General features: G+C 43.9%; 1 protein-coding gene across 1 annotated transcript in view; it reads left to right on the forward strand.

Moving 5' to 3' along the window:
• rnf166 (ring finger protein 166) overlaps positions 1-25,298 on the forward strand; it is a 42,814-nt gene extending 17,516 nt beyond the window's left edge. The window contains exon 6 of the mRNA XM_072391554.1: positions 24,229-25,298. Coding sequence (XP_072247655.1) covers positions 24,229-24,294 — 66 coding nt within the window. The 3' untranslated portion in view covers positions 24,295-25,298. The remainder of the gene's footprint in view (positions 1-24,228) is intronic.
• The last annotated feature ends 1,084 nt before the right edge of the window (positions 25,299-26,382 follow it).

Consider the following 26,382-nt stretch of genomic DNA (forward strand, 5'->3'; position numbering starts at 1 on the left):
AAATCCATATGATTTCCAGACTTTTGACTTGATGCTGCATTTGTAAACCATGCCAATGTTGGTCATCTGACATGTTGTATTTCTGTTTATCTCACAAGCAAGAGCTGTTGGTGTATACTCAGTTTTACACCTACACCTACATCTGAAAGGCACATTAGCAGGTGGTCCAGCTGATACATACAGGGGCTGTAGCTCAGGAGGAAGAGCAGTCGCCCACCAATCGGTGGTTCGACTCTGGCTTCCCCGGGCTACATGTTGAAGCATCCTTGGGCAAGACACTGAACCCCACGTTGCCTCCCAGTGTATGGGTATGAATGAGTGTATGAGTGTGTATGAATGAGTGTATGAATGTGTGTATGAGTGATTAGAAAAGCACGTAGTATGTATCTTAAGACGTGCTGTATGGGTGTGTGAGTGGGGTGAATGCGGCATGTAGTGAAGCATGTAGGCATGTAGTGTAGCAGTTGAGTGGTCAGTTAGACTAGAAAAGCGGTATAGTAGCAATGGTGTAGACTCACTGTTGTATTTTCTCCATGATGCATACTTGCAAATCTTTATTTTGACTCTGCGTCAACTAGATTTTAAATGAAGAGCAGTTTATGGCACTTTTAAGTTGATCTGGGATCCATGTGTAACATATCCATGTTACACACTTAATTAAATTAAAAATTAAAAAGTGTGAAATTCTATTCTTTCAATCCTCTAAGCTCCTCCTACTATACAAGCACAAAGGTATACACACAATTATTAAGATCCCAACACAAGCTTCACACTGCCACTCTCATCTGGATACTTTGTAGCTAAATGTTACCTTATGAACTGCATTACCAACATAATTAAATGTTGTTAAAAAAATGTAGAGAGATAAGAATAAATAGTAGTATTGCTTTGTGCAAGATATTATAGACACCTACAAAAATACACACATACATATAACTATTTGTACATCTATGTATATATACATATATTCAGTTCAATTCAATTCAATTTTATTTATATAGCGCCAGATTACAACAATTGTCATATCAAGGCACTTAAGTAATATAGTCCAATTCAAGCCAATTGGAATTAAATTCATTGTAATCATAATCCAATTAATTCATATAGAGCCAATTCAAAAATTAATATCCTAGCTAAGGAAACCAACAGATTGCACCGAAACTTGTCTTCAGTCCAATCTCCCGCCCTGAGCGTGCCTGTGGCGACTGTGGAAAGGAACGACTCCCTTTTAACAGGAAGAAACCTCTGGCAGAACCAGACTCAGGAAGGGTGGCCATCCGCCTCAACCAGCTGGGGTTTGAGAAGACAGAAAAGAGGGAAAAGAGGGGGGAAAAACACCATAATGCCATTCAAAGGATATCTGTTGGAACAGGGAAACACAAGTTAATAACCACAATAATGTCACATGTACATAAAATCAATTGTGAAATTAAACAGGGGGGAAAAGAGAGCAAAGTGAGGAAAGGTGTGACAGATGAGGTCCCCCAGCAGTCTAAGCCTATAGCAGCTTAACTATGGGATGTTTCAGGATTACCTGAGCCATCCCTAACTATAAGCTTTATCAAAAAGGAAAGTTTTAAGCCTAATCTTAAAAGTGGAAAGGGTGTCTGCTTCCTGGATATTTACTGGCAGCTTATTCCACAAGAGAGGGGCCTGATAACTGAAGGCTCTACCTCCCATTCTATTTTTAGAAACTCTGGGAACAACAAGTAAACCGGCAGTTTGGGAGGGAAGTGCTCCGTTAGGAAAATACCTTACAATGAGATCTTTAAGATATGATGGAGCTCGGTCATTAAGAGCTTTATATGTGAGGAGAAGAATCTTAAATTCTATTCTGAATTTAACAGGGAGCCAATGAAGAAAAGCTAAAACTGGAGAAACATGATCTCTCCTGTTAGTTCTCATCAGAACTCTGGCTGCAGAATTTTGGATCAGCTGGAGGCTTTTCAGAGAATATGTGGGACAGCCCAATAATAAGGAATTACAGTAGTCCAATCTTGAAGTAACAAATGCATGAACTAGTTTCTCTTCATCACCCTGAGACAGGATGTTCCTGATTTTAGCAATATTACAAAGGTGAAAGAAGGCAGTCCTAGAAACCAGTTTTATATGTGCGTCAAATGATAAATTCTGGTCAAAAATAACTCCAAGGTTCCTCACTGTAGAACTAGAAGCCAAGGAAATACCATCTAGAGTAACTATATAAATAGACAATTTCTCCCTGAAGCGCTCGGGTCCAAAGAGAACAACTTCAGTTTTGTCTGAATTTAAAAGCAGACAGTTCTGAGTCATCCAGGTCTTTATGTCTTTAAGACAGGCTTGTAGTCTGACCAACCTATTGGTTTCATCTGGTTTCATAGATAAGTACAGCTGAGTATCATCAGCATAACAATGGAAATTTATGCCATGCTGTCTGATAATGTTACCTAATGGAAGCATGTATAAAGTAAAAAGAATCGGTCCAAGCACAGAACCCTGAGGAACTCCATGACTTACTCCAATGTGTGAGGAAGATTCTTCATTTACAAGAACAAACTGGAATCTATCAGATAAATATGACTTAAACCAGCCTAATGCAGTTCCTTTAATCCCAATAACATGTTCAAGTCTCTGTAACAGAATGCTGTGATCGATCGTATCAAATGCAGCACTGAGATCCAACAGGACAAGCACAGAAACAAGTCCGCTATCAGAGGCTAAGAGGAGATCATTGGTAACTTTCACCAGTGCTGTTTCTGTGCTATGATGCACTCTGAATCCTGACTGAAACTCTTCAAACTTATTATTTCTATGTAAATGATCACAAAGTTGAACTGCAACTATTTTTTCAAGAACTTTAGACAAAAAAGGGAGATTGGATATAGGTCGATAATTAGCCAACACTTCTGAATCAAGAGTAGATTTTTTAAGTAAAGGTTTAATTACAGCAACCTTAAAAGTCTGAGGTACATATCCTATCAACAAAGACCGATTGATCAAATCCAATATGGAAGTTTCAATTAAGGGGAAAACCTCCTTGAACAGTCTGGTTGGGATTGGGTCTAACATACAAGTTGATGGTTTAGAAGAGACTATTGCTGTTGTTAGCTCAGAGAGATCAACTGGGCAGAAGCCGTCTAAATACAAATCAAGTTCTAAAGATACTTCTAAAGCTGCTCTACTTGATGATACATCAGTGATAATAGTGGGAAGGATTCCATTAGTCTTCTCTCTGATAGAAACAATTTTATTGATGAAGAATCTCATGAAATCATCACTGCTGAGAGTTAAAGGAATACATGGCTCAACAGAGCTCGGACTCTTTGTCAGCCTGGCAACAGTGCTGAAAAGAAACCTGGGATTATTCTTATTCTCTTCTATCAATAATGAATAATAAGCAGTTCTAGCTTTATGAAGTGCTTTCTTATACGTTATTAAACTATTTTTCCAGACTAATTGGGACTCTTCTAAATTAGGGGAACGCCACTGTCTCTCCAGCTTTCTTGCAGTCTGCTTTAACGCACGCAGCTGTGAATTATACCAAGGAGCCAACCTCTTCTGACTGATTACCTTCCTTTTCAGTGTTGTACGCATTGAAGCTATAGTGCTGTCAACAAGAGAGTCAAGTTCTACTGGAGTAAAGTTTAGGCAGCCGTCCTCTGTCATATCTGCACATGGCAGTGAAGAAAAGGATGATGAAATCAACTCTTTAAATCTGGTTACAGCATTCTCTGACAGACACCTTCTATATGTAGAATTCTTCTCAGAAACCGTGTAGTCAAGTAATGTAAATTCAAAAGTTATTAAAAAATGGTCAGACAAGACAGGATTATGAGGGAACACTGTTAACTGTTCACTCTCAATGCCATAAGTCAGCACAAGGTCATGGGTATGATTAAGGCAGTGAGTAGGTCTGTGAACACTTTGAGAAAATCCAATAGAGTCTAATATAGAATTAAAGTTAATATTTAGGCTGTCATTTTCAGCATCTACAAAGAAATAGAATAGAAAAACAGTGTGAAAATAAGCCTTCAGTTTTTTTATATTTTATTGTATATCAGAGTAACTAAACACGATTACAACTTACAACAGAAGTTAAGATTGTTGTTGGGCTATTATAATCATATAGTTATATACTTAATGTGTCTGACCGAATTGCACACCAAATCAAGTTTTTAAGGTAAACAGCCTTCTGCCTGCACCTTCACATGGTTAAATAACAAAGATGCTTATCTAGAAAGTGTTTTGTCCAGACTCTCAAGAATCAGTGCTTTGTCCTGTAGCCTACAGAACTTCCACTGTAGTTCTTTTAAGTGCTTAACAAATAAAGTTGGATTGGATTGGATGACAACACAACTAGAAAAAGACTGAACAAGGATGGCTTGTTTGGAAGGGCTACATGAATATTAAAGTCACCCACTACAATGACTTTATCTGTACTCAGCACTAATTGGGATAAAAACTCTGAGAATTCAGACAGAAACTCAGAATAAGGGCCAGGTGGACGATACACAACAACAAACACAAGAGGTTTTTGTGATTTCCACTTTGGGAAAAACTGAGAATCAGAGATTCAAAAGAGCTAAAACTAATCTTGGGTCTAGGACTGATTAGTAACCCTGATCTGAAGATAGCTGCCACTCCTCCTCCTCTGCCTGTGGTTGGAGGAACATGAACATTTAAATAGTCAGAGGGAGTTGATTCATTAATGCTAACATGATCCTCCTGCTGCAGCCAGGTTTCTGTAAGACAAAATATATCAATATGATGATCACAAATCAAATCATTCACTAACAGAGACTTCGGAAGGAGAGATCTAATAAACCACATTTAATGGTTTGATGTTTTTGTTCAGTTAAAGTTTTTGTTTTAAATTTTTTTTGCACAAGAGGATTTGCTCCTTTTGTGTTTTTTGATTGAGGGGGGGGGGGGGCAGCATCAGGTGGGAAGCTGCAGAGAAGTGTGTAAGACTACACCTCTGCATCCTGGTCTCAACCCTGGGTTGTCATGTTTTTGGATGACTAATAAATTCGTCCATATTTGTAGAAATGAGAGCCGCTCCTTCCAAAGTGGGATGGATGCCGTCTCTCCTCATCAGACCAGGTTTTCTCCAGAAAGATTGCCAATTATCTATGTAGCCCAAGTTGTTTGCTGGACACCATCTAGACAACCAGCGATTGAATGAGGACATGCGGCTAAACATGTCATCACTGGTCAGATTTGGCAGGGGTCCAGAGAAAACTACGGAGTCCGACATTGTTTTGGCAAAATTACACACCGATGCAACATTAATTTTAGTGACCTCCGATTGGCGTAACCGGGTGTCATTACCGCCGACGTGAATAACTATTTTACCGTATTTACACTTATCTTTAGCCAGCAGTTTTAAATAGGATTCTATGTCGCCCGCTCTGGCCCCTGGAATGCATTTGACTATGGTCGCTGGTGTCGCTAATGCCACGTTTCTGACTATAGAGCTGCCAATTACCAGGGTTTTGTCCTCAGCGGGTGTGTCGCTGAGTGGGGAAAATCTAATTGAAACGTGGACAGGTTGATGGTGAACCACGGGCTTGACTTTAGGACTATGACTCCTCTTCCTGACAGTCACCCAGCCACTCTTAAGTCCCGGCTGCTCGGGATCTGCTCGGGGACGACTAACAGAGCTAGCTACGCTAGGTGGCTCCGCACTGACTAAAGGGGCCTGGCTCGCTATCGGGTGGTTTTCAACACTGCAGAGCCGAGCTTCCAATTCAGATAATCTTGCCTCCAAAACTACAAAAAGACTACATTTGTTACATGTACCATTACCACTAAAGGAGGCAGAGGAGTAACTAAACATCTGACACACGGAGCAGGTGAAAGCAGGAGATAAAGGAAGAGAACTGGTAGCCATGCTAAGCTGGAGAACCCGACACACCGCTAAAAAGTGAAAAATAAAAACTAAAGATCTGTAAGAGTGAGCGTTAGAATATAACAAGTATGGGATAGAGTTAACTATGCAAGATGTGTAAATTATAGGGAGAAATAAGGTGATTATTAGTAGTTCAAGAGGAGCGAGAACTGTCACAGTGCACACACACAAAGCAACAGGAAGTGATGCAATACGTCTTACCGCAAAGCAAAGCCGTCAGCCATCAACTCAGAGTCGGCTTTCTCACCAACCACCAATATATATGGTTGTGTATCTTAGATATAGATATATATCTATATATATAGATATATATATGCACGCTGATTTACACACAGCGTGTGCAGTCATGTTATATGTGCACATATTCATATTTATATCTATATATATATAGATATATATATAGAGAGAGAAAATCAGGCTGCTCTCACCCACAGTTCGTATGAAAACGTACGAAAAGTTACTCAGAGATTTTTGTGCATAATCCTACGAATATCCATTAACATGAGCGACCAGTGTGCCTGCGCAAAGCCTGAAGTCAGGGCTGACGTGCCTTTTATTCACAGAGGAAAATAAACATTTTAAAATAGTTTTGACATTATAATACATTGTTGAAAGCGATCTTCCTTCAGGGAATGTATGCAAGCTTTAGTTTGTTAGTTATTAACCTGTTGTTAAAAAAATTCACTCACAGACAACAGCATGAAACCAAGAAAATCCTCAGAGGCCTCAGTATTTTACCTGCAAGGGGAGAACAACACACAAACCTTCTCTCTGCAGATTCACGAGAGTTCTCCAATGAATGGTTGCCTCCCTTGCTCTTTTATTTGGTGACACACACACATACATACAATCCTCTATGTGCTTTCATGTGCCCAGGTCTGGTTTGGAGGCATCTCCTTATTTGGGGAGCTATAAAGATAACGATCAGTGGGGAGACAACATTCCTTCTCAAAACACAGTTCTCTTTGTCTAACAACTTCTCCTTGAGAAGTTTTGATATGAAATGGCCTCTCTGGCTGTGACATTTATAGAATGATAATAAGCAAACTTTTCAGACATTTCCCTCCTGTTTTTCATTAACAAATGTCACCCTTCATGTCAGTATCTTACAAGTCCTTTCAGCTTTCTGTAAGAACATCATTTGTATGACAACCTTATCAATTTACACTCAAAAGGCTCTTGATTTTATTTTGCCTAAACACAATCATTGTCAGTTTCTTGGCCATAGTGCGACATTGGATATAGGTCCGGATAATATTCTTCATCTAGTTCGTCCTCCTGGAGAAGCAACGTTCTGAACTCAGAAGGGTGTCCCTCTATGGTGTGGACCACCAAGCTGGTGCATGGAAAACGGAGACAATACACAGAACAACACCCGCACACTACCAATATTGCAGTAAATACTGCTACAGTCATCATAAGTGATAGAATCATGTTAGACCATATAGAAGTGTCAACTCCTGATTGTTCCTTCAATTCTTCAGACATGGTTCTCAATTTGGACACGCTTTTGTTAAAGATCCGTCTGGTGCTGAGTTCTTAGGTATCAGACGTTAGAACACACTCCTCCTTTTTCAGCCAGGAAAGAAGGACACAGACAGTTGAAAAGTCATAGATTCTCCTGATGATTCTCCTGGTGACACACATTCCATTTAGTTCCGAAGGTTTACACCTTCCCTGCTTCACAACTTCCTTCGCTGCTTAACAGGGCCCTGATGGACCTGTTTTGTTTTTTTCAATCTCTCGAACCACTTATGACCTTATGATGTCTTAAGAGACTTATGACCAGTCCTGCTGCCAACAACCACTTTTATTTTTTCCCCCCTTGTCCTGTCCAGCATTATGGCAGCAGAATTATAGTCTGAATACCTTTGATGCCAAACAGATTTTATAAAGTTTTATAAATGTAAAGCTCCCCTTGATGCCCATTTATTTATTTCTGTTTACAATATATAACATGTAATAGAACTGAACCGGACCGGGGGACAAGGAAAGAAGAAGAGTAAAGAAGAGGAAACAGAACAAAAATAGAAACAAAAACCAGACAACCAGCTGCTACACCTGTATAAACAGAACAGATTACAATCCACAGCCTCTGTTGGGAATCCAGCCTTAGGAGTCACCAGGAGCACCTGAAAGCAGACAAGCAGAGAAAAAACAAACAAACACACAAACAAAAACAAACACACAAACAAAAACAAGCACAAGTAGCGGCAATCACATACAACACAACTGTGGATATAGATGACCTGAGACGACATGATAATACATCAACTGCTTAGCGTGCATGCTGCTGGACTAATGAATGTGTGTGCGTGTGTGTGTGAGAACATGCAACACTCATGGCACAGGACCTACATGATAACCCTGATTAGTTATGAGTGTATAAGTTCTGCAATCAGAAGCAGGCAGAGACGGCCACAAGACTCAGGCCACCAGCAGCCCCCACAGAGCACAGAACCCAGGAAGCCCACCGCAGGGACAACCACGCATCCACCCAGAAGACTGCAGATGAAGCCCCCGGACAGAGCCCCCATAACCATAGGGCAGAGGCCCCCCGGGAGCCAGGGGCAACAGCCCACCGACCCCGCCAGGCCCAAGCCGCCCAGGAGCCCGAGCGCCCCCAAAACCCCCGGCAGAGGCCCCACCCAATACCCGAGAGGGCCAAGCACTCCCAGACAGCCACACAGTGGGTCAGCGCCTGCCCCAGGGTCCCTGGCCAAGTGCCCTGGGAGTCAAGACGTGCCCACAGGTGGGTGAAGTCGCGAGCAGCGGGGAGAGGCAACGCCAACCCCCCTTCGGGAGAAGCACAAGCAGGCCAGGCGACAGCAAGTCCCAGATCCAGGCCCAATCATCACCACACACACTTTCACGTCCCATACATCCACACGTCCTCCCTCCCTCAACTCACCTCCCTGCTGGCACACCAGGGGGGGGGGGCGGCAGCAGCCACCCAGCCACCACAGACCCCGAACCAGCAGAATAATCAATTAATCCTCCTGGCCCCTCCCGCCCCGAGCAGCAACCAGGAAGCAGGGGTGTGAGAAGACCCCTCCCCTCACCCTTCTGGCTCTTCAATATTTTCTAATAGTGAGCGATTAAAATTGAGGGGCAGCCAAACTTGTAGAACTGGGAGCACGGCCCTCTGGGCAGCCTACATACCCAAAGAGCCCTGCCCACCAGATGCCACTCAGAGCAACCACTCCCCAAGACCTAATGTGTGTGTGTGAGTGTGTTTGATAAGTAGTGATGTCTAAGGTGTAATTAAAACAGGGGCGGGGAACTGCAGAGTGCAGCCAAGGGGACCACCTACATGGCCCCATCCACTACACTCCACAGAACACACACGCCCCCAAAACCCTTCATGTGTGAGTGTGTGCTGTGTACAGGAGCCAGAAGGGAGAGGGGTATGAGGGTATAGACTCCCCCGGAGAGGGCAGCCAGAGACTGGCTGCAATAGGCATCCCCACTACCTGGGACCCAACACAGGGCAGGAGGGCCTGACAACAACCACTTTTAACCTTTGAAATCATTTATTTTCTTTTTCTCTCTTCTCTGGTGCTCTCTGCCTCTTGCCCTGCTAAGTGCTAGAGAGACGTCCCTGCTTCACCAGCGTTGAGTTTACCAGGATCTATACACCTGGTCCACTTTGTAGCTGGACTTCCCTCTCTAGCAATCAGGGAAAGGCAAAGAGCACCTCTTACAATGGCTCTTGTGTATCCAAGTATCACGTCTGTCGACCTTGACAGCGGTTGAGGTGGTTATCAGGATCTGGAACGGGCCTTCCTCTTTATCGCCTTCGTGAAGACCCAGTCTCCGATATTAAGCTCTGCTCCAACCTGCAACGGCAAAGTCTCATTCGGAACATTATTATATTGACTTATTTCTTTTTGTTTCGAACGTCTTTTTCATATAACTTGCTAGAGTGTTGTTGGGGAAATTTGGTAATGCACAGAGTCAGTTATTTTCTTCTGGAGATTAGAGGCTTTTAAAATAATATATTGCAAGAGAGAACAACACAGTACAAAATACAGAGTTGCTCTGACCACTGAGGCAAAAACACAGTTATATTGCCCTCTTATCACATCATCTCTCTTTGGGTATAGTTGATTGTTCTTCTATCTTTCCTCCCCAACCATCAGTTGAGGTTAACCAGACCCAGTCGTAAATATCAGCTTCATCCCTGGGTGGTACCTTGCAACTCGGTCATTTGCAGGTCATGCACAGTAACACTCAATACAATGCATATAAGAATTCATTTTCCATTACAGTGTCGTCATCCTCATACATCCTATGCAATCAGGCTATTTCTCCCTGTTTCTTCCAATGCTTTCCTCAGTTTCAGCTTAATTGTTCCATTAGTTCTTTCCACTAGCCCTGCACTCTGGGGGTGATAACCACAATGTTTTTTAAGTTTATGCAGAAGTGGTCTCCTATCTTTTGGATCACTTTATTCACAAAATGACTTTCATTATCACTCCTGATAATCTGTGGAATCCCAAAAGTAGGTATTATTCTTTTTCATCAGGCTTTTGCTACTGTCAGGGCATCTGCTGAATGACATGTCTCTAAATATCTCTACCCATTTAGAAAATGTATCAATTATTACCAAACAGTACTTCTGGTTGTAACTTTTGTTTAGTTCAATAAAATCCATGTGTATTTGTTGGAAAGGATACTCTGGTTTAGGAAACTGACCTCTTCGTGGTCTCATGTTTCCCTGTGGATTACGTTTTATGCAAATCTGACATTGTGCACAATTTTTTTTTAATGAGTAAAATAATGTACATATTGTTCTATTATATTGTTCATCCCTCCTGTTGACACATGGCAAAGCCCATGTGCCACAATTGCTGCCCATTTATACATGGATTTTAGCAAGATTGGTTTTCCAAGCGGTCAGGTGGAGATGTCATCTTTCAAAATTGCTCCTTTATTGCACCACATAGTTCTTTTGCTGTCTGGTGCTTGTTGTTGCATATCTTTTAAAACATAATTTTCCATAGTTCCATAGTTAAAACATGTGACATTGCAGCTTCTTTTGCAGCTTTATCTACAAAATCATTTCCTTTGCTTACAAAGTCTGTTCCTTTTGTGTGTGTGCTGCACATTAGCAGACTGCAATACTGAGGTAAATACACGCAGGTAATGGAGAAATAAGTTTGTTTTGGATGAACAACAGCGCACCCTGAAAGATCACTGCCCACTGACATCTTCTGCATCGAATCAGAGCACCGAGGCCAATGGCGAGAGCCGGAATAATTATATTTACAGGAGGATGTATTCACGGACAACTAATATATAAACAAAGAAAATAAATATAAGTTTTATTTGTCATTCTTTTACATCACATAAAAATGAAATTGTGTTTCACACATCCACCGTTTGGAGATCAGTGCAGTTCATTTCAACAATAAATAAGGAAACATGGATTAATAAATCAAAACAGATGGACAAATGGTCAGGGATAAAAGAGAATAAAAATGGTCATTAAATAGGTGCTCTAACAAATAAACAGCTACAGACACCACACACTCGTAGCAGTTCTGTTTTGAGCTAAACTAACACAGTTTGGACAGGGTGGAGTGAATAAAATGAGACCCAGGCTGGCTGAATTTACTGCAAGATTCAAACGCTAAGAAACACTGTAAGTGTACGAAAATCCCTTCATCATCTTCACATCATGGCTAATGTGCCACCACCGCTATATGTTTCGAATATAACTCGGCAGTAAGATAAACACCTTTCGTTCATCAAAACTCTGAAGACAGTCATCAATTTGTCCACAGGTTTATTGACTAAAAAAGGGTGACACTGCCCGCCTGGCGGGATTAAACCGCCACCATCAACAGTCCATTGCGGCTATGATGGCTTCCTCTCAGGAGCTAAGAGCAATACTGTCTCAGTAACAGGCCGCAGAAATACTTTAGTTCCCTCTTTCCTGGAAACTTTGACCTCCACCTTGCGTACTCTGCCATCTTTACTGGGAAAGACTTGAGTGATCAACCCCAGAGGCCATACGTTTCTTTTCTGTTGATCGTCTTTGAGGAGCACGATGCTTCCAGGCATCAGGTTGGGCTGGTGATCCTGCCACTTCCTTCGTGGCTGAAGTGAAGAAAGGTATTGTTTTTTCCACTTGTCCCAGAAGGTTTGTGGCTAGATGCTGGACTTGGCGCCACTGGTGTTTGTGAAGATCTTTAACCCAACCGGGGCAAAAGATGGACTCACTTTTTGAGTGAGCAGTGTTACCGGTGTCAGTAAGAATGGTTCGTCTGGATCAGTCAACACTGGCACAAGAGGTCTGGCATTGATGATAGCGACCACCTCCGCCATCAGTGTGGAGAGTGCTTCATGAGTCAGCTTTGAAGTCCCGAGCTGCAGGAACACTGAATCCAATATTTTTTTCGCTATGCCGATCATTCTTTCCCATGAACCTCCCATGTGAGAGGCATGGGGAACATTGAACACCCATTTGCAGCCTTGATCCAGCAAGAACTTCTTGACGGAAGTATCATCAATATTTGAAGGAATCTTGAGCTCCTTGCACGCACTTACGAAGTTGGTTCCTCGATCAGAGCGGATGAGTTTAGCCTCCCCCCTGAGCTGTCACCTTATCGTGGTGGGGGAGTTTGCGTGCCCCAATGAGTCTGGGAGCTATGTTGCCCGGGGCTTTAAGCCCCTGGTAGGGTCACCCAAGGCAAACAGATCCTAGATGAGGGACCAGACAAAGAACAGCTCAAAAGACTCCTTATGATGAACAAAAAATTTGGACCTCGTGATCCCTTGCCCGGATATGGGACACCGGGGCCTCCCCCCGGAGCCAGGCCCGGGGGTGGGGCCCGGCAGCGGGCGCCTGGTGGCCGGGTCTGTGCCCATGGGGCTCGGTCGGGCATAGCCCAAAATGATGACGTGGGTCCCCCTTCCGACGGGCTCACCACCCGTGGGAGGGGCCAAGGGGGTCGGGTGCGATGTGAGCTGGGTAGCAGCCGAAGGCAGAGGCCTTGGCGGTCTGATCCTCGGCTACTGAAGCTAGCTCTTGGGACGTGGAATGTCACCTCTCTGTTGGGGAAGGAGCCGGAGCTGGTGCGCGAGGCTGAGCGGTTCCGGCTAGATATAGTCGGACTCACCTCGACGCACGGCTTGGGCTCTGGAACCAGTCCTCTTGAGAGGGGTTGGACTCTCTTCCACTCTGGAGTTGCCCGTGGTGAGAGGCGCAGAGCAGGTGTGGGCATACTTATTGCCCCCCGGCTGTGTGCCAGTACATTGGGGTTTACCCCAGTGAACGAGAGGGTAGCCTCCCTCCGCCTTCGGGTGGGGGGACGAGTCCTGACTGTTGTTTGTGCCTATGCGCCAAACAGCAGTTCAGAGTACCCACCCTTTTTGGAGTCTCTGGGGGAGGCACTGGAGAATGCTCCTACCAGAGACTCCCTCGTTCTGCTGGGGGACTTCAATGCTCACGTGGGCAATGACAGTGAGACCTGGAGGGGTGTGATTGGGAGGAACGGCCCCCCCGATCTGAACCAGAGTGGTGTTATGTTGTTGGACTTCTGTGCTGGTCATGGACTGTCCATAACGAACACCATGTTCAGACATAAGGGTGTCCATATGTGCACTTGGCACCAGGACACCCTTGGCCGCAGTTCGATGATCGACTTTGTGGTTGTATCATCGGACTTGCGGCCGTATGTCCTGGACACTCGGGTGAAGAGAGGGGCGGAGCTGTCAACTGATCACCACCTGGTGGTGAGTTGGCTCCGCTGGTGGGGGAGGATGCCGATCAGACCTGGCAGGCCCGAACGTATTGTGAGGGTCTGCTGGGAGCGTTTGTCAGAATCCCCCGTCAGAAGGAGCTTTAACTCCCACCTCCGGCAGAGCTTCAACCATATCCCGGGGGAGGTGGGGGACATTGAGTCCGAATGGGCCATGTTCCGTGACTCCATTGCCGAGGCAGCTGATCGGAGTTGTGGCCGTAAGGTGGTCGGTGCCTGTCGTGGCGGCAACCCTCGAACCTGCTGGTGGACACCAGTGGTGAGGGAAGCCGTCAAGCTGAAGAAGGAGTCCTATCGGGCCTTTTTGGCCAGTGGGACCCTGGAAGCAGCTGATAGGTACCGACAGGCCAGACGGGCTGCGGCTTCGGCGGTTGCTAAGGCAAAAACTCGGGCCTGGGAAGAGTTCGGTGAGACCATGGAGAACGATTTCCGGACGGCCTCGAAGAGATTCTGGTCCACCATCCGGCGTCTCAGGGGGGGGAAGCGGCTCACAGTCAACACTGTTTACAGTGGGGACGGGGCTTTGCTGACCTCAACTAGGGATGTTGTGAGTCGGTGGGGGGAGTACTTCGAGGAACTCCTCAATCCTACCAACACGTGCTCGGAAGAGGCAGAGTCGGAGAGCTCGGAGACGGGGCCTCCCATTTCTGGGGCTGAGGTTGCCGAGGTGGTCAAAAAGCTCCTCGGTGGCAAGGCCCCGGGGGTGGATGAGGTCCGTCCTGAGTTTCTCAGGGCTCTGGATGTTGTAGGGCTGTCTTGGCTGACACGCCTCTGCAGCATCGCGTGGACATCGGGGACAGTGCCTCTGGACTGGCAGATTGGGGTGGTGGTTCCCCTCTTTAAAAAGGGGGACCGGAGGGTGTGTTCCAACTATAGGGGTATCACACTCCTCAGCCTCCCTGGTAAGGTCTATTCGGGGGTATTGGAGAGGAGGATCCGTCGGATAATCGAGCCTCGGATTCAGGAGATGCAGTGTGGCTTTCGTCCTGGCCGTGGAACAGTGGACCAGCTCTATACCCTCGGCAGGATCCTGGGGGGTGCATGGGAGTTCGCCCAACCAGTCTACATGTGTTTTGTGGACTTGGAGAAAGCGTTCGACCGTGTCCCTCGTGGAGTCCTGTGGGGGGTGCTCCGGGAATATGGAGTGCCGGACCCCTTGATAGGGGCCGTTCGGTCTCTGTATGACCGGTGCCAGAGTTTGGTCCGCATTGCCGGCAGTAAGTCGGATACGTTTCCGGTGAGAGTTGGACACCGTCAGGGCTGCCCTTTGTCACCAATTCTGTTCCTAACTTTTATGGACAGAATTTCTAGGCGCAGCCAGGGCGTTGAGGGTGTCCGATTTGGCGACCTCAGAATCGGGTCTCTGCTTTTTGCAGATGATGTGGTTCTGTTAGCGTCGTCAGGCCGTGACCTTCAGCTCTCACTGGAGCGATTCGCAGCCGAGTGTGAAGCGGCTGGGATGAGAATCAGCACCTCCAAATCCGAGACTATGGTTCTCAGCCGGAAAAGGGTGGAATGCTCTCTCCGGGTCGGGAATGAGATCCTTCCCCAAGTGGAGGAGTTCAAGTATCTCGGGGTCTTGTTCACGAGTGAGGGACGAATGGAGCGGGAGATTGACGGGCGGATCGGTGCGGCGTCTGCAGTGTTGCGGGCTCTGCACCGACCCGTCGTTGTGAAGAGGGAGCTGAGCCAGAAGGCGAAGCTCTCTACTTACTGGTCAATCTACGTTCCCATCCTCACCTATGGTCACGAGTTGTGGGTAGTGACCGAACAAGATCGCGAATACAAGCGGCCGAAATGGGTTTCCTCCGCAGGGTGTCTGGGCTCTCCCTTAGAGATAGGGTGAGAAGCTCAGTCATCCGGGAGGGGCTCGGAGTAGAACCGCTGCTCCTCCGCATTGAGAGGAGTCAGATGAGGTGGCTCGGGCATCTGGTTAGGATGCCCCCTGGGCGCCTCCCTGGGGAGGTGTTCCGGGCACGTCCCACTGGGAGGAGACCCCGGGGAAGACCCAGGACACGCTGGAGAGACTATGTCTCTCGGCTGGCCTGGGAACGCCTCGGGGTCCCCCCGGAAGAGCTGGAGGAAGTGGCCGGGGACAGAGACGTCTGGGTTTCTCTGCTCAAGCTGCTGCCCCCGCGACCCGACCCCCGGATAAGCGGCAGATGATGGATGGATGGATGGAGTTTAACCGGGCCCCTAATGGCAAGAAAACGTCTGAGAGCGTTAATGAAGCTCGAGGTATCAAGAGACTCGATGAGCTCTATGTGAACAGCTCTTAGGCTCATACAGGTAAATAACACCGCCCACCGTTTACTCTGAGCGAGGCCGCCTCTAGTTCGGCGTGAGGACACAGTCCATGGGCCAAAAACATCCAGGCCAACTTTAGTGAATGGAGGTTCAGTTGAAAGGCGATCTGCTGGAAGATCAACCATCTTTTGTGTCAGAGGTGTGCCCCGAAGTTTATGACATGTGATGCAGCCTTTTTCCACCAACAATCCAAAGGCCAGCAACTCGTAAGGCACCTTCAGTGAACAATCGCCCTTGGTGTTGTGTTTTCTGATGGTAATACCTGACCAGAAGTGTCGCTATATGGTGCTTGCCAGGGATGATGATGGGTTTTTTTCCCTCTGACTGGAGTCCTGCTTCTCTGATACGACCCCCCACTCTTAAGAGGCTGTCGGCATCGATGAAGGGATCTAAGGTCTTGAGAAGACTGTCCTTAGGGAGCTTTTCTCCCTTTCTTACACAGGCATACTCTTGAGCGTACATCTCTTCTTGAACAGCACGGATAATAGATGCCTTAGCTTTTGAGAGATCCTTGACTGAAATTGCTGCGTGGCAGTGATGCCAGCCTTTGCAGCTACTAACTTGAGTTGCAGAAGTCTTCTGGAAGAAATGAGCGATATGAGTGAGGCGAGCAATGGCGTGAATCAATGACTTCCAACTGGAAAACCTAGTTGCTTGCTCAACATGGTTGTTTTCATTGTGGAGACCTGAGGCCTAATCTCTGTGTCCAAAGAAGGGTTCACCAGCTCGAAGCTGCGTTGCTCATGATGAGTGTGCTGAATTTGTCTCAGGAACGCTGTTCCACAAACCCAGCTGGTACCTGAGAGCTGAGCAGCAGCGACAGACCTCGTGGCAACGTCTGCAGGGTTTACATCTGTTGGTACATACTGCCATTGTTCAGGAGAGGAGAAACTCCTTATCCGCAGGACTCGATTACTGACGTAGACGTAAAAGCATCTTACATCATTACTGATGTATCCTAAGACTACTTTACTATCACTGTAAAAAACAATATCATCCAATCTCTTTCGATGGGTCATTGTCCCTAAACCACAAAAATCTCAAAAAGTTGCGATCTTCTTCTCTAACAAGGAAGCAGTGGTACATCTGCTGGATGTCTGCTGTTATAGCCACAGCTTCCTTGCAGAATGATGAGCACACCAAGGAGGATGTTGTTGAGGTCAGGTCCAGTTAACAATATGTCATTCAAAGATACTCTGCTGTACTGAGCACTTGAGTCGAACACTACACGGATGTTCCCTGGTTTTCTTGGATGATATACGCCGAAGAACGGCAAATACCATCTCTCTCCATCTCTCTTAAGTGGAGGAGCCACTTCAGCGTGATTGTTCTGGAACACTTTCTCCATAAAGGTGAAAAAGTGCTCCTTCATTACTGGCTTCCTTTCTAAACTGCTTCTTAGAGATGACAGTCGATTCAAAGGCTGGACTTTGTTGTCTGGGAGACGAGTTTTGAACGGCAGTGGAGCTATCCACCTGTTGCTGTCATCCTTCTCTAAGCCTTGTTCCATTATTCGCAAGAATGAGATGTCTTGATAGATGGAGCCACTTTGTTTTCATCCTTGGTTTGCTGAAACACTGTGCAACCTAACTCCTCAACCTTTTCATTGCAGTTGAGGTTCCCTGTAAGGTGTGCTTTAGGATGGTCAGGACGTTGTAAATGATTGTACCTCTCCTTCACACGGAAGACATTTGGACATGGCTTAAAATGGAGGGGCGTTTCTGTTCTGTGGTGCTGGTGTAGAATGTATTCACTATGGTGGGTTTGTGAACACCTCCCAAGCACACATTTCCAACTATCACCCATCCCAGGTCAGGTTTCTGGGCGTAGGGTGCATCACGTGGGCCATTCACTTGCCTGCGCACTTTGTGAACCGAAATTATGTCTCGTTCGAGGAGAAGCATGATGGAAGCCCTAGGATCGAGCTCTGGGATGAGGTGAGCCACTGGTTGGAAGTGAGGGTAGTTAGACGCAGCACAGGGTGTCGGAATTTCTATTCTGTTATTGGGAATGTCGTTGCATTCCAAGAGACTTGGTAAAGGAAGACTGACTTTTCCATCCAATGATTCAATTTGTAATCCTGAAGCTCTTCTCCCTGTACTCTCCGTAAATCCAGAGCAGGTCCGGAGAGAGTATGAAGAGGTGGGACCTTTGACATTGAAAGCATCGAAGAACTCAGAACGAGCTAAAGATTTATTACTATGCTCGTCGATGATTGCGTAGACTTTCAAAGCTCTATTGCGATGGCCTACATGGTGGATGTTGACAAGACAAATCTTTGAGCAGGATCTATCACTCTGATCACCACGACAGACTTTGGTACAGCTAGTAGTGACTTCTGAAGATGATGTGGAATCTTGCTCCCCGCCATGCGCCATAGTGGAGGATGGCTCTTGAGTCCACGATGCTGGTCCAGGCTGGAGAGCAGAGATGTGTCTTTCACTCTTACACTCAAAGCATGATGTTGCATATTTGCAATCCTTGGCCATGTGTCGTGTGGATGTGCAACATTTAAAGCAAATCCTGTTCTCCTTCAGGAATGCTTTATGTTCCTCTAAAGACTTTTCACGGAAAGCCCGGCACTTCCGGAGTAGATGAGGCTTTTTATGGATTGGGCACTGTCTCTCGGAATTATCAGCTTTAACATCAAGTCTGTCCGAGACACTGAGATTTCCTTTTGTTTACTTAGTTTCCATGAAGTCTTGTCTCCTTTCAAAGGGACATCAGCTTGGCCTGTGAACTTGAAGCTTGGATCGTTTCGTGTTATAGCTTGTTGCCTGACGAAGTCCACAAAAACTCCAAAGGGAGGGAATGAGACTTGGTACTGCAGCTTGTAGCTGGATCCGAGCGAGAGCCACCTCTCCTGTAGGTTGAATGGCAACTTTTGGACTAAAGGATTTGTTCCCCGTGATGTGTCAAGGTATTGTAGGCCCGGGAGATCTCCATCTATTTTTGCTGCCTCCATTTCCATGAGGAGATCGCTTAACTCATGGAGTTTTGGATAATCCCTGTTGGAGATCTTTGGAAAGCTATTGATATGTTGGAAAAGTGGCTCTTCAATTACTTCGGGAGCTCCATAAAATGTATACAGTCTATCCCATATCATCCTGAGTCCTCTATCTGGGAAATTAACATGGACAGCTCTGATCCGTTTAGCATGCTCAGCTGACTCTTTCCCTAGCCACTTAACCAGTAAGTCCATTTCCTCACTGGACGTCAAATCTCGACCTTTGACCGTATTCCCGAACAACTGTTTCCATGCTTTGTAGCTATATGGTTGGTCGTTGAATTGGATCAATCCTGTGGTGACTAGTTCCCGTCGAGCCAAAAATCTGACAAAGTAAGTCATGTTTGCTTGATCTTGATGGGCATGTTGAGATGTGTGGCTGGGCATGAAGGACAGAGGAGGACAATAATTTGCTTCATGTGTGCGACTATCATCTTGCATACTACTAGAGTAGTGATGCATATCTGGACCAGGCTGTGGCTGCTGGGCTGTTCCTGTTTGGTTAGGTGTTGCAGTGTAAAGGTCAGCGTCGGCTTGACTGTGCTCTGTTTTGCAGTGTGAGGTTTTGTTAGGGTACATGGATGCTGGCTCTGCATGTAACTGTCTTTTCTCATCTTGATATAGCTGATGCAGTGCTGGTACAAACCGTACTCTGTTTTCCTTTTTGGCCTGTTCAGCAACATATTCTTTGGTGCGCTCCATGAGGTCATGGGAGTTAGCAGATAGTTGGTCTGATTGAAGCTTGGAGCTGTTTCGATAACTGCCATCAACAGCTGCCTCTAAGACCTCTGCTTCAGCTACAGCTGCAGCTGTTTCTTGCTCTAATGATAACCTGTTCATTGTTGCTTCTAGTTGTGCTTTTTCTAACTTCAGGGCCATTTCCTTCTTTGCATAAGGTAGGCGTGCCTTCGCTGCCTCGGCTTTTGCACGAGCCACAGCGGCTGCAGCCCCGGTGGAAGAAGCCTTTGACCTTTTTGAAGAGCAAGAGGCATAGGATCTGGTCCGCAATGTGCCTTCTGTCTTTTCCATTTTCTGTTTCCAGCGTAAACTGCTTTATCTGCTGCACTGAAGCGTCGTTTCACTGTGCCGCCACCTCTATATTTTCCGAATATTTCGACAGTAAGATAAACACCTTTCGTTCATCAAAACTCTGAAGACAGTCATCAATTTGTCCACAGGTTTATTGACTAAAAAAGGGTGAAACTGAGAACAGACAAAAAAGAAACAAAACGTGCTTCTTATACAATATGTAGTCTTGTTAATACACTGTACCATACTTTAAACAGAAATCAAATTACTCCTTCTTTAACTTTTAATTCCTTCATGCTTATATATGAACTGCTTGCTTATTGTGTAAATCTATCAACAAAGTAACCCGTTGAGTTTAAATGTGGTCTCACTCATATTGTTTACTGTTTAATAAAGATCATTTAAACTGTAAAAGAATCTGTGAATTAGCTAAGTAACCATTTTACGCACCAATATTCACAGAAATAACATTGTCTTCAGATTGCACCAAACAAGTCTTAAAACAACAAATAACTCACTATTATTCGACAAAAGAACATATTATAAGATTACATACCGACGATGCTTCATAAGGCATGAGATGTAGGCAGATGTCTTTAGATGGAAACAGGCTACTGAACTAGCTGTGTTACTGCCATGTGCCTCCACCTCCTGTTTCGCTTAAAGGGCCATTGCTAACAAATGAAACAATGACTTGAATACTTAAAAGCATGCTAACAAAATACAATAACAAAACAGCTAATAAACAACATTTGTAAAGCTATGTATGCAAAAGTTAAAACTATATCCAGATATGTCTTGGCACTAAAATATACTGAGGTCTTGGTCATCCAGGACCATCCTGTCAGCTCGGGGAAAGGGATACAGTAGGTATAATTGGCCATATTAGGTCATTAGAAAATATAATATGAAACTCACTGTAAATTATGGGGAAAACTGGGTCTAAACTGGTCCAAATTTAAAAGTCTGACAGTGTATTAAGCAGACGTCAATATTTTGAACACATGTGGCCACTAACTACCCCTTAAAACATGTTTGAATTATTTTATCCAGCTTTGTCTTAATAAGGGTCTGAGAAAGTACACCTCAAAAAGGGCCTTGGAGCAAGATGAAAATTAAACTTTGGTGTAGGACAAAAGTGAAGACATCATTGGAAAGGTCTTGACCCAGGTAGTAACATATGTCAGTAGGAAAACTGTGGGCAGCTCCTGCTCCTCAGAGGTAACCTTTGAACCTTAAACCTGGGACATTTTTGAAGGTTTACATAGCGGCAACTGAATGCGCTACATACAAGATGTAAACAGTTTTGGAAAGCTCTTGACCTATACTACCATTACCCGTAGGACACCTGTAGGGGGCGCCACGATGTAGGGTCAAAACCCAGAAAAAAATTTGATTCTCCCCCTTTAACTATAAGCAAGATCAAATCTGACCAAACAGATGTGCTTCCCAACCCCAAAACCTGTAATAAGTCTGAAAGTTTCCTGCCCACAATTTCACATATTAGAGGAAACACGTTCGAATTACAAAACATATGGCGCTGCCCGCCACTGTGTATGGCAATTTAGTACAAATTGTAGTTCTTATATCGTGCTTCAGGGTTAGGGTCAGGATTGCGAAATTAGGGTTTAAAAAACATAAATCTGCGCATTCTTCAACTGAAAAAGTAGAACCCTAACATGTACGTTTATGTCGTGAGAAAAGCTATGTTATGAAAAAATAAAAATATGCAAATTTAGACATGATTCCTGCCACTCTGTTTCGGATGGAAAAGGGCGTGTTCAATAGCTGAAACGAATGGAAGCCATTTTTCAGTGCAGGGAACTGCACATGCGCACTGGTCTCTCGTGTCATTGGATATTCATCTGATAATGCACGAAAATCAGTTCATAACTTTTCGTACGTTTCCATACGAACCCTTTCATGAGAATACCTTGGTGTAAATACAACATAGCCCTTGGAGGATGAACTGTTTTATTTTGTAGAAAAAAAGATACAAAAACAGATATGATACATTTTAGATATCAGAATCAGGATATTTATTTTCATTGTAACAAGTACATTGAAATTAGTTGCTGGTTAAAGGTTAAATTTAGTCAAAAGAGGCATCTAGCATATTGTACATAAAATACATATTTTTCACATAATACCATCAATGCTAGGTGGTGCTTAATGTCCTGATGGCTGTGGAAGTACAATATTTGTTTTAATGCTCCTGTCTGATGCCACAAAGTTGGAGCAAGAAGAAGCAAAATGGGATGATTGTAAAATTGAAACATACAGGTCAATCAAGTAGGACATCAAAGTAGATAGAAAACTAAAAGCAACATATATAAAAATATATAAAAAAATATATAGAAAATATAAAAAATGTAAAACACCAATAAGAAAAACAAATGGGCCAAAACAGGAGTTGATGCTTACAGTTAAGCAAACTATGAGAAACCTGCTGAAGGAAATGTGATTTCCATCAGAAAAGCCAAATATAAACCATCACTGACACTGGGCTGAAGGTGAAGCAGTGGGCTGAAGATAAGCAGTCATGGACTGGTTGTTGCAGATCCAGTGAAACAGGGGACTGCTTAAGAAAAACAAGCCATTTCTCTCAATCAACGATGATATGGGGTTGAAGTCATGTTAAGGACAATGGGAGATGGTGGTCATTACTGCTACAGTAAAGAACATTTAAACCTTTCATTTCATTATATGACAGGAGGTGTGGTGATGCTGTTATGACCCTCATCCCAAGAAATTCTCTATTTCTTTTTTTTTTTAAACAGGGAAGCATATAACACCCCACCCTTACTGTACAATGTTACCTTTCATTGATGCACTAGAGCATCAGCCAGAACATTGTTCCTGTCAAAAATACGTCTGACCTCTACATTAAAAGCCTGAAGCTGCAAACTCCAACTCAGACATCTGTGTTTAGTCTGCATTCTTTGCAGAAACAAGCACAGAGTCTCCATGAATCAACTTAAATGTGAAATCGAATAATAATAAGAAAAAACTTAACCCTAACCTCACACATTACAAGTTAAAAAACTGATAGGCTGACCAAAATCAACCATAAGAAAACTGAAAAATGTCTCCGTCCTGCACAAGTCAACTGCTGTACAAGAAAATTTGAACCTGATGGATGAAGAATGTTGTTTTCAGTTGTGAAGTCCTAAAAGTATTCAAGATGGCAGAAAAGATATAAGAACTGGAATCAATAACTGATGTTTGTACTCAACTTCATTTAAAAAAAAGCCATAAATGAAAGCAACTGTATTTGATTTTTGGAGGTATGTTTTTCAAAGCCTAACTGCTTGATAATACTTTTGTGCAATAGTAATATTTTTGTTTTCTATTAGATTTTTTTCACAATATAAAACAGCTGAAGGAACATCTTCCCAGTGATTATTCCATATTTTTTTGCAAAAGCTTAGATGCTTGCTGGTTTTCTTCTCACCCAGGAATTACAACACCTCTGCAATTTCCTTTCAGGCTGCATCCGTCTTTGTGCAGTCATGATATCAGCTGGAAAACACATATATGCTGCCACAACTCAAACAGATTTGCTTCACTGACTTAAATCCACAACTTGTGTTTATCTAGTTTGGCTTCTATCTACGCAGTTCGTTTGTTTCAGCGACCATGATCCTCACAGTGTTGCCTGCTTTGTTGAGATGATAGTAGGCTTGTTAAAGCTGGTATACGATGACATGTTCAACTCCAGTCACAAAGCAGTAGACTACCTGGTGGGCTCATTGCGGTGCTTAACCGAGGCCAACAGTAGGCCAATAACAGTCTCTCTCAAACTTTTAAGAAGAAAGATGTTTGTGCAATTGAACTGTACTATAAAGCAAATAAAGAAGATTTCTCTTGCGCTGGAACAAGCATGTCTTTCACAGCAGTGGAACCTTCTCCAGTTTGAAAGTGTGTTTTTTTAAGAAAGTTATTTTCCCCCTTTCTCATGTAAGTGAAACAGCTATTTTTATTCACAAAAAGAAAAAAAAACCTCATGCATCAGTGTTGATGAAGCTTAAGGACAAGTTCAACAATGAAGATCTGTTCTCTCTCATCCCACCTGTAAATCGCTGTGGTGTATTTGGGTAAATATTTTGTACAAATGCAATTTTCCAATGGATAGGTGGAGTATTTTCACAAAATCAGCATTGCATAGTGTGATATGCAATGGTTCTCAGCTGATGTTTTTTTTTTTTTTTTTTTTTTTTTTTTAGGACTACAGCATTGATGAAGAGGCAGCATTTCAGGCAGCTCTGGCACTGTCACTGGCTGAAAACTGACGACAGTCACACCACTATCACCCTCATCCCTTTGCTGCTCTTCCATGGGTCAGAAGGTACCATCCACCAAACCAACAAAACCTGACCCACTGACATCACACAGGATTCCAGCCAGCTTTGGATTTGATTATAAGCTCATTTCTAGCTGCTTGTGTAGCAGTGCAGACAGTCTGATGCATTACCAAACACAAGTGCATCTTTATGTCTTCATATGAATGGGATGATTTGATGACAAAGTGTTGTGTTGGACAAGATTGGATCAAATTATGATGTCAAGCTACAGAAAAAATTATCACACACTGACTTTCCAATCTAAGTTGGGAAAGATGTCATCAGTTCACCTGATCGCTGCTGTTTGGACCACCCCAGCATGAAGGGCTACCTCCCTGGGAAAACTGATAGTTTGAAAAATGCTGCTGACTCTTTAAGACCCCATAAATGTTCAGGCCCTGACAACAGGTGAGGTCCTGACTGCTGGTAGTCACTGTGAGTAACTTGGCTGATACTTAGGAGCATAGACTCCAGTTTCTTCTTCTGCAGCAGCCAAGACGGAACATTCAGTAGCTGGCCAGCAAGGTCTAATTATCAGCTGCACAAATGGAGGATTCCGCTGCATAGCTGAACTTACCAGCAGATGACGAGGATTTAAAGGATCATTAAAGCTGCACTGACAGGCCTGTGAAGCATAAATACAAGTAGAGTTTGTCATGTTTAGAAATGAAAAGCCTTTAAGTCATTTATTGATTGACTTGCTTGTCGTTAGGTTACACTGTAACACTTGGAAGGGTGCTATCAATGACATCTTCCAGTGGTTATAGTCAATAGACAGGTCAAGTAAGCAATAGAACATCACTGATAAGGGGCTGAAATTCCTTCAATTCAAGGATTGTCATGGAACAAAATCTGGCTCAATTCTCCTGCAACCTGAAAATGTACACAAAGAGATTAATATTAGTTAATATTGTGTTGAGTAAGTACAACAGACCATACTCTATACAGGAAAAGAACAGATACATTTCAAGAAACTTTATGTGTAGGTTTCATTACTTTATTATAGCAGTATTTTGAAATCAAAACTGTAATGTTAATCTTCTAAATGAATTATAAAAAAATATACAGGAAATGGAAATTAAAATTCCTCTGAGCCACAGATATGGGTATTGATATTTGTAGTTATGTTGTATGCACATTGATATGAAAGAAGTTGATAAAACCATTGACGAAATGAGGTAATCAATTTACATGATGATGCACTAAAATAACTGCTGAAAGTAAAGATCAGCTCTCAAGTTTTAAAGATGTTTTAATGTTAGTTTACAGTCATGACCATGATACCATTAACTTTGCTAAATTATTATTTGCTCTGTTCACTGCTACTGCCAGCTTTGCTTGATCAAACTGCAGTAAAACTGTAGGCCTCTGTTTCTCTCTTTAAGCTTCCCATCCTAAAAATACATGTTTCAAAAGCAACAATCGAAAGACCAAATTACCAAAAAAGGGGGAAAAGTATAGTTATGATATTCACTATTTAGAGCAGATTAAAACTCAGGTCATACTATTCATGTGTTGAGTTGGAAGGTTAATATCCTCTTCTGTAAATGTACGTGAAAGTCTACATAAGTCAACAACAGATCCTCATCAACTGTGCATTCTGACTTATGTTTTGGACTTGATGTGTCTGCTTTAACTTTTATCACTACTGCTTTCCCTTTGATCCTTGGTTTCCTTTGCTGATCGTCATCTCAGTGATGTGCCCGTAGGATCATTCACAAAATGTAAAACGTGGAAAGCTTCAAATCAGTTTAGCTATGGAAACTTTGCCTATGCACAGTAATGATAGTGTAGATGTGGAAACCATGGCAGGGGGTTGGAGCCTATCCCAGCAGTCATCGGATGAGAGGCAGGGTACACCCTGGACTGGTCGCCAGTCCATCACAGGGCCACACAAAGAGAAACGAGACAAACAACCACACATGCTCACATTCAACCCTAGGGACAGTTTTTAGAGTCACCAGTTAACCTAACATGCATGCTTTTGGACGGTGGGAGGAAGCCGGAGTACCCGGAGAGAACCCACACATACACGAG

Source organism: Leuresthes tenuis, unplaced genomic scaffold, assembly GCF_036924035.1.
Source record: "Leuresthes tenuis unplaced genomic scaffold, fLeuTen1.0.hap1 SCAF_8, whole genome shotgun sequence".
NCBI classification, from domain to species: Eukaryota; Metazoa; Chordata; class Actinopteri; order Atheriniformes; family Atherinopsidae; genus Leuresthes; species Leuresthes tenuis.